This window comes from Epinephelus lanceolatus, chromosome 15 (assembly GCF_041903045.1).
Source record: "Epinephelus lanceolatus isolate andai-2023 chromosome 15, ASM4190304v1, whole genome shotgun sequence".
NCBI lineage: Eukaryota > Metazoa > Chordata > Actinopteri > Perciformes > Serranidae > Epinephelus > Epinephelus lanceolatus.
In genome coordinates this window covers 27,387,198-27,405,217 of record NC_135748.1, presented here as the reverse complement: position 1 = coordinate 27,405,217, position 18,020 = coordinate 27,387,198, and the positions used below count along the sequence as shown (strand labels likewise).

The window sequence follows — 18,020 nt, the reverse complement described above, 5'->3', positions numbered from 1 at the left end:
CAGTACATCATCATCCTTGGCCTAATTTACATATTTCTGCCGCGGGCATTTAAAGCTGTACCTTCACTGGTGAGGTGAAAGGTGTTGATGATTCTGGGGACCCTCGGCTGGGGATGGCCCACAAAAACTCCTGCAGGATGTGGGAAATAATTAAGGAAAGACCAGACCAATATTCTCTCAGGGGGGCGGCAGAATTCCTGTCGACACCACTGATTCAAGCACTGCAAAAGGTAAAAGAATACACACATATAAATTAATGATGTGTCAACTTTATGTGTTCTTTAAGGGAAACATAATCACTGCACATACATGGGGGCCAATTGCTTTTGTCAGCAGTTTAAGATGTTGCAATGTTTAAATGTGAGATAGTAAATTATGATGAAAATACTTGTGTCAATTCAAGATCAGAGGCAGAATTAACAAGAGCCTAAGCCACATCAGAAGCAAGGGGAACATATCAGACTTTGCTAGATAACAATTAAATATAATGTATTTTAATCCCTATGTTTTATTTGCATTACATCTAGGTTGCAATACCAGCTGCACTTATAAATGTGGTCATGATAAACCAAACAAGCATGCCTTTTTCGGGGAGGCACCATCTTTCAAAGCAGGCTGCAGGCAGCCTATTCTGCCTTTTATCATCAGTGGGTGCAAAATATATGCAAGCACAGAACTAATACTGTCGTTAAAAGTGGAATTACTGACACAGAAATTACAGGGAGAAGCTGCATTTACACTGAAGGCTACTTTACATACACATCCAGAGAGGCGCTCCCTTCTCTCTCCTCTCTCTGTGCCTCTATTTCTCAGTCACTCCCTCCCTCCATCTGAAATACAACTTTAAAAACCCGCCCGTGTTGTTTAATCATTTCTTTCTTTCTTTCTTGTGTCGCACTTGGGAGCAGGAGAGCCTGTGCCTGCTCATTTCAAATACCTGCCTTTGTATCGCCTGTATTTGACGAGGATCCAGTGACGCTTCGGAGATGCACTGAGTGGGCACTGCAGCTTGTTTTAGCTGGGGACCGCCTTCTTTCTACCTTTCAACCAATCACGTGCCGGTATACTCAGCTCCGAGGATGATTCGACCAATCAGCGCGCCGCTCACACAAAAGTCACCTCTTTAACTTCCTAGCGGGAAGCCGCTATCGGGAAGTGTCCACAGACAGCAGGAATCAATGGTAAACAACCGTTTTGCTTGTTATTTGTTAATTTAGAGCCACGTTTGACATTTTGTTTCATAAAATATTCACTCAGTCATCCTTTAAGGGTGAGACGAAGCGATTTATTTTATGTTATGAATACGCTGTGTCGCGTTAGCTCTAACATTAAGCTAAGTTTGGTTAGCAAAGCAGGAACAGCTGTTTTTGACAGCTGTCAGTCACCTCACGTTGTTTACCTCACAAAATCAGATTGGAACACGAACAAACGTTTAACAGACTCACTCTCTGTGTTTGTACAAATAGATATAGTCGCAGTCATACCAATAAAAGCAAGATGAAGCTATCCCGAGCTGAATATAAAGAGATTGCGAGATGGACTGATCAGCTGAGACCTACCCGACAGTGTATGAAGATGCTGAAGGAAAGATTTCCAAAGTAAGTGTTTCCACACTGGATTCATTTTGTGAGCTTCCTCACATGTGTGAATGCATTGTGTGCAGCTACTGTAGTGTGTGTTTGTGTGTGGCAGAGGGTGAAAACGCCAAACATCTGTGCACAAGCATCCTTTATTATACTTTGTACATTGTGAATCAGTGATTAATGCACAAAACAAAATGTCTGACAATAATTTGTATACTTCAGTGATGACTGTACCACCTGTCTATCAACTCCACATAGCAGTACCCTTTATTTCTTCATCCCTTTCTTAAATATCCTATTATTAGATATTTATAACCTAATTTAATTGACCACTTATGATCACTAATTTATTCCACACAGGTTTCTGTATAGGCTCCCACCACAGCATTAGCCAGTGTTTTGCCATGCAGCACCTGCACATCCTGAAATCGAAGAACGAGGTTAATGGTTGTGTTTGCCTTTCTCCTTGACATTGAGGGCCCTCACTTTATTGAACGTAACATGTGTAATCCCCCAAGGCCACCAGGACACCATGGCTGATCCCGTTGAGGTCACTTACAAAGTCGTATGTATTTGGAGCTTCCTACTTCCATTGTGCCCTAATCACCAATCTAGAAGAAGGTATCAGGTCCCCAAAGGGGACGCAGCGGAGCTTCGGCTCGCCTTTGTTCTCAACTGTCAGCATTTTACAGAATATGTCATGCGTATAAAGTTCATCCAATATCCTGTATGTTTAGGCACCAACACCAGGAGGTCCTTCTCATGTTTATTTTGAGTTTTCTTTCTCCTTTTGGTTTCCTAATCCAAAGTGTCTTCAACAAACAGTCCAAATGCCAGTTTTTCAAATAGTGGTACTGGTGGGTGTAATAATTAAAGGAAAACATTGGGCCGTTTTCATTCCAATAATTCAGCACGATCTCTCTCTCCCGGCGGTGCTGGCTCTTTTGTTTAGTCTTGCTGGTTATTGTTATTATTTCGTTCACCATAACCAATCTTGGGGAGGCCCTTGCTCTTTAAAATCCCTGAGTCTCGTCACTGGGTCTGACAGACAGGCACGGCAGCAGTGTTTTCACAGCCTGCGAAATTATTCTGGTTGTCCAATCAGCTGAGCTGGGCTCTGGAGGGTTAGTGATTGGACTGGCAGGAAATCAGGCTCTTAAGACATAACATATCGACTAGGCCATCCATCATCTCTTAGCATGCGCTCAGGCACGGCAGTCAGCCACCCCCGCCCCACACCCCTCCTGTCCCCTCGGACTGTGTGGGAGCCCTGCCACTGCGTAAATATTGGCCAGGCTGGGGCTGGCAGGAGGAGGGGAGGGGGGGTCGGTGGAGGGAGGGGGAGTATTAGGGGTTTGTTGTGGACAAGCTTGCGCTCTATCTCTCTGACTATAATACTCAGAGAGATAGAAAAGACAGGTATCTGGATATCAAATCATTTCACGTCGCACTGGGTCAATTTCCAAATGATGCGAGCAATCCTGAGTGAACTGTGGATTCATATGTCCACCAGTGTCATGGCCGAGGCTGTGGTAGTTTTTCCAGGGGCATGTGCCATATTTCTGTTGCGGAGGAGACATCTATTATTTTGTTAAGTGCTAAGTTTATCATAACATATTATTTCCTATGTTTATAAGCTAACTTTAAAACTAACCAATCAACATATGGAAACGTTTGCTAGGAAATGCACCCTGATATCATTTAGCCGCAAATAGAGGAGGACTATAATTCAGTATTATCTGTTATTGACTTTAAGTGGAATCATATTGTGATGATATTTTGATGCTGTGTGATCATTTTATTAAATTTTGCTGACTAAATTAATGTGTTTTTTTTTAGCAAACTGTAATTAAAACATAATACTGCAAAGATATGTATGCTCTACATCTTTGTGTAGACCTTCTTTTTTATAATTTTACTTCCAATTGTTCATGTTGTGATATGAAAAATATTCTTATTAATATCCTGATATTAATTTCAGCTATATAGTTTAGTCTTTTTTTGGATTCAGAGCATTAGATTTGATTTCCAGTGATGTAGATCAATATGAACAGCTATTATGGTTAAATCTCTGACCGCTTCATTGCGTTCAAAACTAATTCATAATCATTGCTTTAGATTTGGGACTTAAAGGGAGGAAAATTTAAACTTTGAACCCAAATGATTGTTATAGGCCATTTCAAGGTAATTTCCACGGACGGTCTGTCAGTCTTTCTGTTGTACTATGAGTATGGGTAGTGGGAGGAGAGAGGGAGTGTCCCATAGACAGACAGAAAGAGAGAGATTGTGATGTGGAGTCCCTCATCTGTAACGGCTGCATAACACAGATGTTGGGAGTCATCTGTCAGCCTGGCCTCTCTTGCCGGGCCCGAGCTGCTCTGGGGGGAAAGAATTGGACACGGTGCTGTCACTTTTTACCCCCACTCACAATGGAGGGACATGCAAATATCAACCCCCCATTCTTGCCCTCTCTTCCTTGCCCTCTCTTAGCCAGCCGCGGTGTCCTGCCTTGTATCTGGACCGCGGGTAGGCAGCGAGGGGGGGGGCGGGAGGGCTCATCGCAGGTCGGTGCCGGGGAAAAATGTGACATCAGTCCCATCAGGTCCTTCTCTTGCCACGTATTAGAATTGGAAATGATGGGCTGCTCTCTGAGGCCTTGCCTGGCTTCCCTTGGGTCTTGAGGGGACCCCAGTCTTTCCACCCTTTGTCCCCAGAGAGAGTCTGTGCAAGGAGGGCGAGAAAAAGAGGGAGGGAATGCGAGAGTCCTCTGTGTCCTTCTGTGCTGTATTATGAATGAATTTGGATGTAATGATTACCCCCCTCTTTAAAATGCCATTCAGCTCACTCCTCATATGGCTTTCACAGTCATCAAAGTAGGAGGGTGTGCAGAAAGAGGCAGATGCCTCTGTTTTGGAAAATGCTTAAAAAAGTATGAAGCATCCCTCCCCTCTAAACACTGCCTCTCTCTGTCTTTTACACACACACACGCACATACGCACAGCTCCCTGGCGAGGAGTCCCTGAACGTTTTTCGAATCGGGCCCTAATGTGCCGTTTTCATCAGCACTGAGGCGGGCTGCAATATGGTGCTGGGGCTCGCTCTGGGAATATGAATGTTGATTAAGCATGCGTTCAGCCTTTTGAAATTCTGAAGAAGTGTCAGAATAATGGATGTTGAGCAAATGTCAAGCATTTGTTAATTTCTCTGTTATTTGGGGTTTATCTAGCATGATCTTTGGAAGGAAAGCGTGGGACAGGGTTGTTGTGGCATGTGCCATTGATATGGTGATTTCTTGGCTACAGACACTTTGTTTTTGATTGTAATATCTCGGCTCAGGACGAAGCTTAGGGACTTGCTCATTGATTATTTATTGTGGCTGGAGTGTTTATCTCTTCTTTTTTTTTTTTTTTACATGGCGGTTAAAGTGAAGGATTTGATAACAGGCATGATGCATTAAACTGGCAAGCTCTTTATACCTTTAGTTTCTCGTAAGAGCTCAAGAACTCAACAGAACACTTGCAAGATTATGATATTTTTTCTTTCTTTTTGTGTTGTTGTTGACTCCTAAGCAACATCCATGTATATTTAAAATCCTTTTTTATCATTCCTTCATATCAGCCTGTATTTTACAGTGAGTGTAGGGCAAAGTTTTTGGAATCCATTAAACATATTTTTTGTTTTTACCTTTCGAGGACCTAATCACGTACTACTATCAGAAGATTAGAAATCTTATATATAATGTAATTAGACAGTTAAGTTTTTGCAAATCAGGAAAATGAATCTGCCTTCATCAAACTGCTTTATTATCTACAGTGACTGTCTTTATTGTTATAATTGGCCCATTTAATAACCAAAAAATCCACACTTTATTTTCAGTTCAAAAACCATCACCAATGATCACCTGGATTTAAGTTTTTAAATGTTAACACATGCCTTTTTATAAGGTTCAATGGCATCTAAAGACATATACTGCCAAAATTTTAATGTGGAGTTGTTCCTCCAATACACCCAATAATGCTGGATAGGTTATCGGCAAGTATTTAAGTCTTTGCCCTGATCCAATACCAGTTGGAGCGTTTCTCCATTCTACTGGGATCTGTTGTCCCAGTGGAATCAACCGAGTTGCTCTGTTGTAGCTCTTGTGAAGGTAGACTTCTAAATTTTTTTTTTTTTTGTAGCCTGGAAGTGGCAATGACATTACCCAGAGACTGATCAAGTGCAGAGCCCGTGGGGGGCAGCCCAGACGGCCCCCGGTGCACGGCCTCACACTTCTGGTCGCCCATATTGAACAAAACACAAACTGGCAGTCGGGGCTTAGGGGTGCAACGCTTGAAGGCTGAGAGTACTGGCAAACTAATTCCACAGCTTTATGTGGTTAGATGAGCATTGGAAGGGTGAAGGGATGAATGAAGTGTAAGCAGAGAGGGGAGATGGAGAAAGAAGAGAAGCTGTGCTGAGTTTACAACTTCATGTCAGGCTAAGGAGTTCATGAATAATAGATGCAATCAATTACTTGATTAGGAAGCACAGGAATGACTACTTCCTCTTCATATCTTAGGGACGTTGTCCAAGCACACTATAGATTGTAAAGCCTTTTTGGCTCATTGGGCTAAAAACACTGAGGTAAGCAGCCTGTTGTTTAAGTAAGCGATTATAAGGGACACTATCTTGAAGGATAAAAACTGTTGGTACTGGATGGCAAGGCAGAATACGCTGTTATTATTAGCAGAGGGAAATTATTGACATAGAAATATGAGCTTTTGTGTGCTGTACTTGGTGGTAGCATCAGTGTCGTCCCTCAACCCCCAAAGCCAAACACACACAGAGGGAAACCTACAGCATAGAGCGCCACAGTTGAGCTGGGTAGCTATGGTAGAGCCTCTGCCCTGCAGGTTCTCTTTGCATACTGGGATCAATTGCAAAAGAAGAATGAAACAAATTGCCCAGAATGGTACAAGTTCCCAAGGCACGCTTGGGGGAGTAGGCAATTGGTCAGCGTAATGTGTTTCTTTGCCAGACCAGTGGACGCTCGCCACTTGACAGATAACACGCACCTCATTTTCAGTTTCCACAAGAATTTTGCACAAGTAGCGATGACAATAGTTACACCATAGCAACAACAATGCGCCATGATAGTTATAACATGTTTTGTCACACACAGAGTCATGAGGATCCCTAGCTTTCAGGAGAAATCACAATTAGGGCGGTGATTGTGGGGATCTTTCTCGCTTTTCCTCGCCACCATTATATAACAGTTCTGACATCTCAGGGCACCTCAGCAGACAGAAATTTTAAAGATTGTAATAAAGTGAAGGGGGCTGCGTAGGGGTCGTATTTTTCGTCTATTAGGACAATTGTAGGCGGTGAGATGCCCTGTTGTGCTTCTGCTAAAGCCATTTTTGTCCACAGTCCCCCGCAGGCTTGTGGGCTTGCATGGCCTTCTGCAGAGAGATGGTGGTGGGGGGGTCACTATCAGTAAATGTAGTGGAATGTACTCAGAGTCAGGCTTTTGGTAAAGCTTTCTCCAGTTATGGCAAAAAAAAAAATTATAGTGGATTTTTATAGATAAAATTTAGGTTAAAAATAATAAAATTAAAAATAATGATACACTTCTATTGCAATCACTTTAGTAGGAATAAGCATTTACAGTTTTGCAGGAAAAAAGTAAAACTAAGTAGTGAAACTAATTTGAACTGTAAACACGTGGGCTCGTTGTGCAAGTATTTGTCTGAAGCTGCATGACACCCTGAGATTTGTGTTTGTTTCCATCTCTTGTCAAAATATATCACATTTATACATTAACGCGTAAAGATTTTTTTTTTGGGTACACATTTGTTTTGCTGCTGATGACGGTGGGGTTAGCTGGGAAACAGATGTTAGCATTTTGCCTATCAGCATGTGTAATTAGCAGCATTTGCATATCCAGAGTGTTTAACCCACATTCAGCTGTTTTTCACTTTATAAAATATTGATCTATAGGAAAGCAAATGCGTAATATATTATTGTCAGCGCTCTTGCTTGAATGAAATGAGATATAAATACCAACTATAGGGAAGCATTAGGTAATAATTACAGTGATAAAGGTGTGGATAAGAATAGAACAAGGTATTGAAACTAAGCATATTTCCATGCGCTGTATATGAGTGAATCATTTCATCCATGTCACTCCCTTTTCAAAATAGCTTCATCGCCATTAGTAAAAATATGTGCTATGCCTTAATTAGCCAGCTCCATGCCCTGAAGAGTCGCACCATGCAACACTCTCTGCATGCAGATCCACCAAATGCTAAGTACTGTCGCAGCATATGATACCAATGCCATTAGCCAGGTGGCTTTCATTACCTAAATTACAGCTATTGTTTATAATTAATTATTTGTAAATAGGAAGATTCTGAATATAATTGATAGCTTGAATTTCCCCCATCTCCTATTAATTAGGTTGATGGGAATTTCGAGGCTTTTCCACTGCTGTTTTTCCCCCTGTACGCCGAAGACACTGATACACTGTGAATGCACCAGCAGATAAGGCAATTCAACACTCAAACATGGATTTGTCAGATTCATAACCAGCGGATAGCCTAACTTAATAGAGCCTAAAGCACTGACCAGACAGGCATACCAGCTCAGTGACAAAGTGAAAATCCCTAATTGTTTTTAATTTAATCTGCTGCTTTACTATTTTGGGTGCCAGTGCATATTAATGCTCTGTCTTATGTTGTAAGGAAGGGTAATTAGGTTGAGAGTGAATGATTCCCTAACCACTCTTCTGTCTCCCAACCTTCTGTTTCCCCATGTTCTAAATTATATCCAAGAGGGAGGGATTTTTAGTTTTTTTCTTCTCACACAAAGGTCAATGTGAAGACACGCTGCAGTGTCACAGACATTTTTTGGAATGTATTTTCAGATATGCTCAATGTTTCCTTTAAAGTTAAACTATGCAGGATTTACCTAAAAACCAACTCATACAGAAGTAATACCACTTAATCATCACTTACGAACCACTAGAAGTGTGTGGTGGTGTATTTTTTGCAGGTGCCAGACCGTAAGCAGCACGCATCCAAGAGACGCAACGCAGAAAAATGCAAATGTAACTAGACGAAATGCCAAATGAGAGTGAATCTGGGGTTGGCTTTTACTGTTGCTTTCACTGGCAAGCATGTTTACAGACAGTAACCAACAATCTTCCATAGTATACCTTTAATAAATGTCAGTAATTTAACACTAGTATTGAACCAAACTGGCAAATATCTCTCTAATTCATAAGATACAATCAAGTAGGCCAAAGACCAATCGACTCGGTTGTCTCCATATACTTACTTCCATACTACCATATACTTATCTTATAGAAGCATTTAAAAGCTAAGATTTGTCAGTCTGTGTTCAGATATGTGAAGTTAAGCTTCTCCCAGACTCTGTCATAGACAGGGCATTTTTTTAGGATTAACTCGGAGTGTTTACTGTTGTCAAAAATATCGATGTATTCATCTATGTCAATTTTGGGTATTTAAGGCCACGTTTACACGGATACCGATACAAATAAAAATAGGTTTTTATTTATCCTGTATAAAAAAAAAATTCCGGGTTTACATGATCAGTTGTGAAAACAATATCCATATTACACGAAAAAGCAGAAACGGCAGCTTTTTGCTGCAATTAGCATGCCAGGCCAGTAGGTGGCGATGCACCATATGTCAAACACCAAAGAGCATTCTGCGCATGCACAGTGATTTGTTTTCCTCTTGCCGCTAGTGATAAAAACAATGATAGACTACATTTTAACCATATGTAGCGTAGTTAGCTGCTATTCACTTACTAATATTGGGCAGAGCAGACGTCTTTGTTCGCCGATGTAGCGGTGATGTTGATGCAGCAGTGCTAAGTTCATTTGTAAGCTCGTAAGTAGTCCCAAAAGTGCTAACAAAATGTAAACAACTCGGCATATATCAGCCATTGTTGATGTGGTTCCCGGGCGCCTCATGGGCATGCATGAACTGGGTTGCAACGTCATCGTTTTCCAAAATCTCCGTCTATCCTGTTTACACGTCTCCATAGAAACGAATATTTTTAAAAACTTTCACTTTGGAAGCCGTTTTTGAAAATCTCCGTTTTCGTCAAGAAAAACGCCGGTTACGTGTAAATGATAGGTGCAAACGCAAAGATAAATACCCATTTTCAGAAATATACGGAACCGTATAAACAGGCCCTAAAAATAGTTTCAATGCTCATTTTCTGCAGTACCAGCTGCACTTTCTTGCTTACTTGTTTATTGTCAGTAATGTTAACTCAAGTCATTCTGCTGTTCTCAGCTACTAACCAAAAAAAATAAAAGTCATCATAGTCATGTTGTATCCTTATTATGTTTATCTTTTAATTTAAAAAATGTAATTTCATATACTCAATGTCACTTTTTCTCTATTGTATCAAAAATGGTTATCAAATAAAATTATTTTTTCCAAGGTATGGTATTGAAGCTGAAATTCCAGCATCATTATCATTACTATCATTATTAGTAGGACAGAGATTGATGAACTTTGTTGTTTACTTAGACATCTCATAGATGCATTAAAAAAGCTAAGATTTGTCTATCTATGTATGGATACTGTTAGAGTTCAGGGTCTTCATCGTAGCAAGGGGTTGTTTTAGGATTGACTCTATAAAGAAATGTGTCTAATCTCACAATTGTTTCAAATATTTCTACTTTAATGCAAACCACTGCGATAACCACTCAAAAGCTGGTATTATGAGGCAAGGTGCTGGATGTATTACAGCTACTGTGCAGCAGGCAGATCAGATCCCCTTTGTACAACTGCATTTAGCTCCATATTTTAGCATGAAGTGAGCATACTGTGCCCAGGAGAGCACAGATTGGATATACATTAATGTAAAGCCTGCAATAACTTACTATTAATGTCTGTTAAATGGGGGAAAAGGGCATTATACAATATGAGTGCAGTGTAAAACTTGACAGACTCTATAAAACGCAGACAACTCTTGGTTTGGATCCAGGTATCTGCCCTCACCTCTTCACATTGCTCTCAGTATTCTTTATCCTTTTTAAATCTTATCATATTTGTCTCTGTACTTGAGTTATTTTCAGTATCAGTGGTGCTTTTGTCCAGTTTTGATGTTGGTTAAAAAGTGATTGAGCTAAGGGAGAGAAAAAAAAGTCCCCAAAGTTTTTAGTGTTTTTGAAACAGATATGTTTTTCTAGATATTTAGAGCAGTTTATGTCCCTTTAAAGTTAACAGGGTATAGATTTAGCAATTAGGCAGTAATCATGCTCATTATAGAGAGTAATCCATTTAAAACCTAACAGATGTCTGTTCCAACAGGGGGATCGCGATGGTCCCATGCCAACAATAAGGCTGTAATGTTGTTGAAATGCTCAGGTGCAAGGTTGAAGTGTGGAAGAAATTTTTTCCCCTCCCTTAAGTGTCCACATGTTGACAGTTGACCATTTAATGGCCCACTTAATTGCAGTGGCCCCTTCGTCCCCACGCATCATTGTAAATTAATGCTGAGGTGGCAGTGTTTTCTGAGAGTTTCCCCCCTACGTCTCCTCGACTTCAAACATTTGTTGGCTCACTTTCGTAACTGTAACTTTGACGAGACTCATCTGCGTGATGGGTCGAGCCCCTGAGAGTTTGAATAGTTGAGAATTAGCTGTTCTCCAGCCAGAGCAGTAAAACTCTTTCAAACTGACATCTGGAGAACCCAATATGACGTGTTTGGTGGGGTAAGTCATTATAAACTGCTAAGCCATTCCAGCGGTTGAAATGCTTTTATGAAGATATGGCCACAGACTGAGACTCCAGACAGAAATCAATGTTTGAGATTCCTTTGGCTTTGTTTACATGTCACGTGGTTATTTCATGGTTTATGGTGATTGATGTTGAAGGCCTATGTGGACTCAATATTTCAATGCGGATTGGAGGCTTCAGCTTCTTGTCAGTATTTACATACCACTCTCAGGTGACTTGTAACGAAAAGTCCATTAAATTTAACAATCAAGCGTGCTGAGAGAGGTATATGGAGACACAGGCCCACTGGAGACCGTCACAGAGCCGTTTGCATGTGCGTGTCCCCGTGTGCATGCTTCTGCTGCATTTTTTTTCCATTAATATGCAGGGTGGAGGTATGTATCATCCAATTAGAATAATATCTGTCACCGCTTTAAATATCTTCAACCCAAAGGATGCTGTGGGGGGTTGGAGAGGAGTATCCACGGGGCTGCGATACCCCATCGGAGCTGCCTGTTTTCCAGGTTCGCCTCTCTGCCAGGTGTTTGACATTGACTAGAGCTGGAGATGAATGTAACTCATGGCAACGCATGGAATTGACCAACTCCTGGGAGTCCAAGCTTCCTGCAGTGAAAGTTTCCATTTTCAAAGCCCATCAGTTGCAGTGGGAGGGCTCCAGAACGGTCCATATGCCAGCTCTGACAGTGCAGCAGGAAAACTTTCTCCTATCTGTGTATCGCTACACCACTCACATAAACAAATACACACTCTCACAGCGGTCAGCCCCTCTGCAACGAGACATCCACCAAACCAGGGAGTATAATTGCCAGTGAGTGCTGTGTTTCTCTCTTGAATCATATCAATTATTTGCATGAATGTCATAAATTTCTCTCTAATTTTGTCAGTGCGGTTATGAGTGAGTGTTCTTTACAATGGCAGAAACTGCACTTCAATTAAGAACAATTTAGCTTTCAGCACTCTTACTGGAGAGAAAAGGGGATGGAGGAAGATGGTATGTATGAATGTGTGAAAGGGAAAAAAAAACAGGGTATATTTTTCTCATCTCTCATACCACACACAACCTCCCCCTTTCTCCCACCCCCACGCCATCGTGGCAGGAATCCTTTGTCAGAGGTGTTCATCTGGAACAACTTTGCCACACTTGTTTTCATGTTCTTTTAGATTACAGGGCAGCTGGCCCCAGCTTTGAAGCTCCCCCTCTCCCTTTGTCTCTGTGCAATGCACTCTGGTAATTAACTTTGTCCTTCTTTTATTTGTTCCAGTCACTCGCAGTCCACTCTTCTGAGCATCTTCTCCCTGGAGTACCAGGTTAGAAGTTTTCTTCCTTTGTGAGCCCTGACAGGTGCCTAATTGAATGATGAATGTCCCTTTATTTCTTTGTAATTGAACTGCCAGCTCTCTGATTGGTTTGGAGGATGCCCCCCCCCACCCACCCCACACACACCCACCCACCCACCCACCCACCACCACCACCGCCATACCCCCGTTTATTTCGCCCTCCCCACCTCCACCCCCCCTCCTCCTCACGTTCACGTCGAGGGCCCTTGCCTGCCTGAGCCTCAGTGGATGTCTGCCAAGCCTTCCCATCCATCTGTCTAATAACATCTAGCCCCTGCTTATTTGGTGGACCTGTAATAAATTATGCTAAACCATTATTATTCTGACAATAATAATTTCCCCGTGTAGTGCGGCTGCGTGTGCTAAATGTTTGCTGACTCGCACTGTCACTGCTGCTTTCCACGGCTGACAGCGGATGATGATAAATGGCCGCTGCCGCCAGTGGCAGAAGGCAGCACAGGCAGAAAATGGAGTCATTTATCATCCCCCTGACAGGTGTCAGTCACACTGCCTGTCTCTGTGGAATTACATTTTTTGTGTGTAGTAGTTTTTAAATAAGTTGTTTTTTAACCAATGCTCTTCCTCTTTTATCCCCTGTCCTCCTCCTCCACGGCGAAGATGGCAATTGAATTGCATGGAAATGTCAGGGTGTGGAATGTGGAAAAGGGTCATTGTTTGATCGAAAAAGGGGAAATGAATACAAGGTTTGAGTGAAGGAGGGGGGAAGATGGGGATGGGGGTTTGAACAAGGTTGCCTTGGCACACTTTGACCCCTAGCAAACTTATTGAAATTAAATTACTGTGACCTGAGATCTCTTGCGCTTGTTCATATACAATAGAGCATGAAAGAGGAGCCGAGGCTGAACAAGTCTGCGTTTTATTCAGGCGTACTGGAAAATGAAACAAACTTTTATTATTATCATTATTATTGCTATCATTACATTATTGTTACATGTGTGTTGTCTTTGTGACAGAAACGAACCAAAAAAACAATCTTTAGACACCATGCACCAGATGTTATTGAACGCCACTACCAAAGGTACTGTATTACTTTGTGTTGTGTTTCTTTATTGTTCTTCTTTCCTCTGTCCAACACTATGTCTTTATCTTCCTCTCATCTCTATTTTTCTCTATCACTTATTTGTTTTATCTGTCACCCACTCTTGTGTGCTCTCTTTGTCTTCCCCATTCTGTGACTGAGAATGGGACTTGCCAAAGTCCCTTATACAGTTAGAGAGTAGGTGGGCCACCGTGACAGATATAATCTCCCCCAAACAAATCACCACCCTCAGGATTCATTCCAGACCTCCACTTGCACCTGCTAAGCTAAAGCTCTGCTCTCCATGTCAAATTGAAAGCAGAAAAATAAATAAATAACCAGCCATTGGACATTTGCCTTACACAGGCTTATGATGGGATGATTATCTGTAATTCAATGAAAATGGATAAATTAAGCGAAAAAAAAAGATGAAAAACAGGCTGTAGGGGGGGAAAGCCTCTTTGCATATTGCAATTAGCCTTTATCTAGCATATTAGGGCCATTGTTCTGGGGAAAACAAGGCTGGATAATGCACTTCTAATCCACTTACAACAACAAACCTCTGAGATGATCTGGGTAAGATCTGAGGGGAGCTGTAGTTTTAGCTGGCGAGGGAAAAAAGGCTTTTTGGGCGGCAGGGGTTAACTAACTATCATATGCTTGTCTGGCTTCAAGGAAATTTGAAGCCCTTCAAGCAGTGCTGTTTTAACCGCACCGAGCCTGCCATATGCCACCTAGGGCAAAGTCATCAGGGACATTAGCATGTCTTGGCTAGCCTGGTCTAGTCCCCTCTACCCTTCTGTCTGCCTTTGTGGGCCATGTTTTCTTTGTTTTTTTTCACTGCTGTTGTTGTTCTTTGTTATAATGAAGGTATCTGAGTGAAGCCAAGGCACATCCCTCTGCTCCTGTCCTGCTGGAGTTGGCCAATGAGGTAATGACATAACCTTTAGTTTCTTTTTTGAAAAAGAAATCCTCAATTGATGCCTCCTTCTTCTCTATAAACAGACAGATAGAAACTGGCTGCATTTTTTTTTCCCCGATTTTCACCCTTGTCTGTTAGCCATTATCAAAATTGGTAAATTGGTCCGCTCCATTATCAATTATTTCATGTAATTAGTTCTCACCTCCATTACGCAGATGTGAAAATACTTTTTGTGTTTTATTATGTAATTTTCCAAATTGCACTTGAGGCAGAGTTGCAGCAAACTGCGGACAGGTGAGGGCTGGGTCAGTGGTTAATTCTTCTCTTCATCGCTTCATCACTTGTTTACTTTGGGAGGTCAGTGTAGGATTTGTACTCCAGTTGATGTTGTAGCAAATGGTGTTCATACATATAATTAGATGTGCACTTGGTACAAAACTCAAATAGAGGGTAGAGGGTGTCCTTGCTATAAAGTAGCCTCATGCTTTAAGCAGTTACATTATTCACATGGCCAAGTTTCTTCATTTCACATAAGCGAAAATATATATATAGTCAGTGGCCAACTAGTGTTTCTTACATTCAATATAGTTAGTCAATTATTATTTCCATTAGGGTACCAGCAACAGTTCCTACTCTACTACTTCCCTAATAAAATGCAGCAAATATGGGTGAAATCTACAAAATTGATTAAAGGATGTTTTTGATTATTAGGCTATTTTTTGCGACAATATACTGAATTTTTTCACCTATTTTCTTCGCATTTCATCACATTGTTAGTCTTTCAGTTTCCTCCTATTTTGCCCGTTAGAATTGGCTGTGTAACCTTTTAAAACATTTAAATGCACATTTAAATTTTTATTGGTGCTTACACCAGGCAACGAGATTTGAGGGTTTCTTAATCTAAAATCTGAGTAGTTCACATGCATCAGTGGCACCTCAAAGCTAACTGCCATTATTCATTCTCCATTTAATTGACACATGAGTTTTTTTTTTCCTCCTAAGGATTAAATTCAGCTCAGAGATAACTGTCTATGAACCATTTAACTGTCATTTTAATATGCTACTTAACATTTAAACCAAGCACTCATGGTCTCCCAGACCGCTAATTGATGTAGTTTCATCCCTTTATGAGACAATATATCTCCAACAGAGGGAAATGATTAACAATGATGAAAACTATTCATGGATTTCTTTTTTGCCCCAAGAAGTCTTCCATGAACGGGGGTTCTAAACCTGACATTTGCTGTGTTTTTTGCACGCTTTATACACAGCTTTATGTAAAGGTTACTTAAACATACAGGTGCCTTCATGCTGTATTGTATGTTAACGCCCATTAGCTTTCGGGGCTTATAAAACCTGAGTTTTACTGAGCATTAATTGTTTTCCGCAGAAATTTAAGGTTCTGTGACTCTTAGTCACATGTTAAACTCATGAAGTGCTGCGGTGTGACTTGAGGACGGAGATGGACTCATGATTAATATGAAAATTAGGGAGATGCAAGTACCTGAACTAATCAGGTGGTCCTTATTCAGGCTGGGCCAGCGTTGGTAATGTTGCCATTTTTCATGTGTCAGCCCTGATGCAGGTTACCAGGATCTGACGATCTCTCGTTATCCAAAGGTGTGAATGGAGAGCAGGCCAATGAGCACAAAGAGGATAGGATTGAGAGGAGAGAAGAAAGCGATGGAAAATGAGACAGGCTGGGGAGAGGAAACACAGCTACAGTATGGCTGCAAGCTAGAAATGTTAAGTTTTAAAACGCTATCAGAGGTCTTAATGAAGATACAAACTCTGCGCTCACCCCTTAATTATTATAGACATGTTTGGCCTTTTTGCAAGCTGCCTTCTTAGTGCAATATTATGGAGATGTTAACAAATACTACTGCGGGTAAAAAGACATTGTTTAGACAGAAGCCTCTCTGCTCCCAGCGTTACCAGGAAGCATCAGAGAGAAGATGAAAGACACCATTCTCACTACAGGCTGAGGGCAAATTCACTTTTGGTCCCCCAATTATGCTAACAAGAGAAAAAATGATCTTTAGCTGCAAGAACGTTGTGTTTCATAACGAGCCGGCTAGGAATGGCTTGTCTTCAAGCGATGTTTTAATTCCCTCCTTACTGAAGAGGCTGTGAAATTTAGCAATGAATGACTTAATGTGTCTTATTATTTGGAGCCAAAATGTAATGTTTTTGAAAATGAATATGCTCCATACGGCTGGTTTACCTTGAAAGCTAATGCAGGCTTCTGAACATTGGCACCTTTTATAGATGATGCCTGTTAATTGAGCTGAATAATTTGTGATATTCTGCTGGCTTTAAGAGCAGCTGCTATTCTTTCATTGCATACCTTTAACACTGTCATGGCAATGATATTTATAATGAGTGGGAAGAAGGGAATTCAAGGCTTAACCGTTAATTGGTTAACAGCCAAATATATTTTTGACTGGTTATGCATGTTGGTGTATGAGGTTATTTTGCTGCTTTTCAGTTTACTGCACTGTACACCAACTGGGTAGGAGCTAGCTAGCAGCACTGCTCATTTGGCGATTACCACGAGTAACGCCATCCAGACAGCACTGCTGCATAAACATTGTGCCCACCCTTGGCATCTAAGTGAATGAATTTTAAGCAGCAAACCTCCCCTTTAGCATTGTTAGCTATGTTAGCTATGTTAGCTCTGACAGCAGCATTAGCAGTGTCAGCACAGCTAGGGTTGCTAACATAGTTAACAATGCTAAATAGGTTTTGTGGCTCAAAATAAAGCCACTTGCTCAAACAGACTGCTTGGGGGAATGGAGGATGGCTGCCATCTTACCACTGAGCTAGATAACTTGACAATAAAGTTATCTAGCTAGCTAGCCATTAGCTAGTTCCCACCAACCTGGGGGTGCAGAGCAGAGCAGCCAAGGCTGATGCTAGCTAACCAGTGGAGGCCAAAGGGTGGACAGTGGGCACTATGATTCCAGTTGTCAGCGTGGCTTGCCGACTATCTGTCAACAAAGCCAACAGAAAATAAAATGCAACAAATTTTAATCCTAAAACCTTGACATTTCACCACCTCTACATGGATAGCGCTTGGAAATGTGGCGCTAAAGCTCACACAGTCAGTGGAGCCCTGGACTAAAAAGATTAGGGCTTCGCATAATTTTGCATTTTGTTTTTCTTAAAGATTATAGTTCCAGGTTAATGGGTGTCAGGCTTTCAAAAGCAAAATTAACTGAAGCTGACATCCCTTTTGGGAAGGCATTTCTCTTTTAAGAATGTGGCTCGGCTAGACACCTTCAGTATCAGTCATTAGTGCTCCCTTACCTGGCAGGGCATCTCGCTGCACTTCAACTGAAAACATTTCACACCTCTCAAGGTGTCTTTGTGTTCAA

The 18,020-nt window shown here is 41.3% G+C and overlaps 1 protein-coding gene across 1 annotated transcript in view; it reads left to right on the top strand.

Moving 5' to 3' along the window:
- The first annotated feature begins 832 nt into the window (after positions 1–832).
- Positions 833–18,020, top strand: part of cdin1 (CDAN1 interacting nuclease 1) — a 65,338-nt gene continuing 48,150 nt past the window's right edge. The window contains exons 1-5 of the mRNA XM_033643602.2: positions 833–1,181; positions 1,467–1,598; positions 12,607–12,652; positions 13,657–13,721; positions 14,592–14,652. Of these exons, the coding sequence (XP_033499493.1) occupies positions 1,498–1,598; positions 12,607–12,652; positions 13,657–13,721; positions 14,592–14,652 (273 nt within the window). The 5' untranslated portion in view covers positions 833–1,181; positions 1,467–1,497. The remainder of the gene's footprint in view (positions 1,182–1,466; positions 1,599–12,606; positions 12,653–13,656; positions 13,722–14,591; positions 14,653–18,020) is intronic.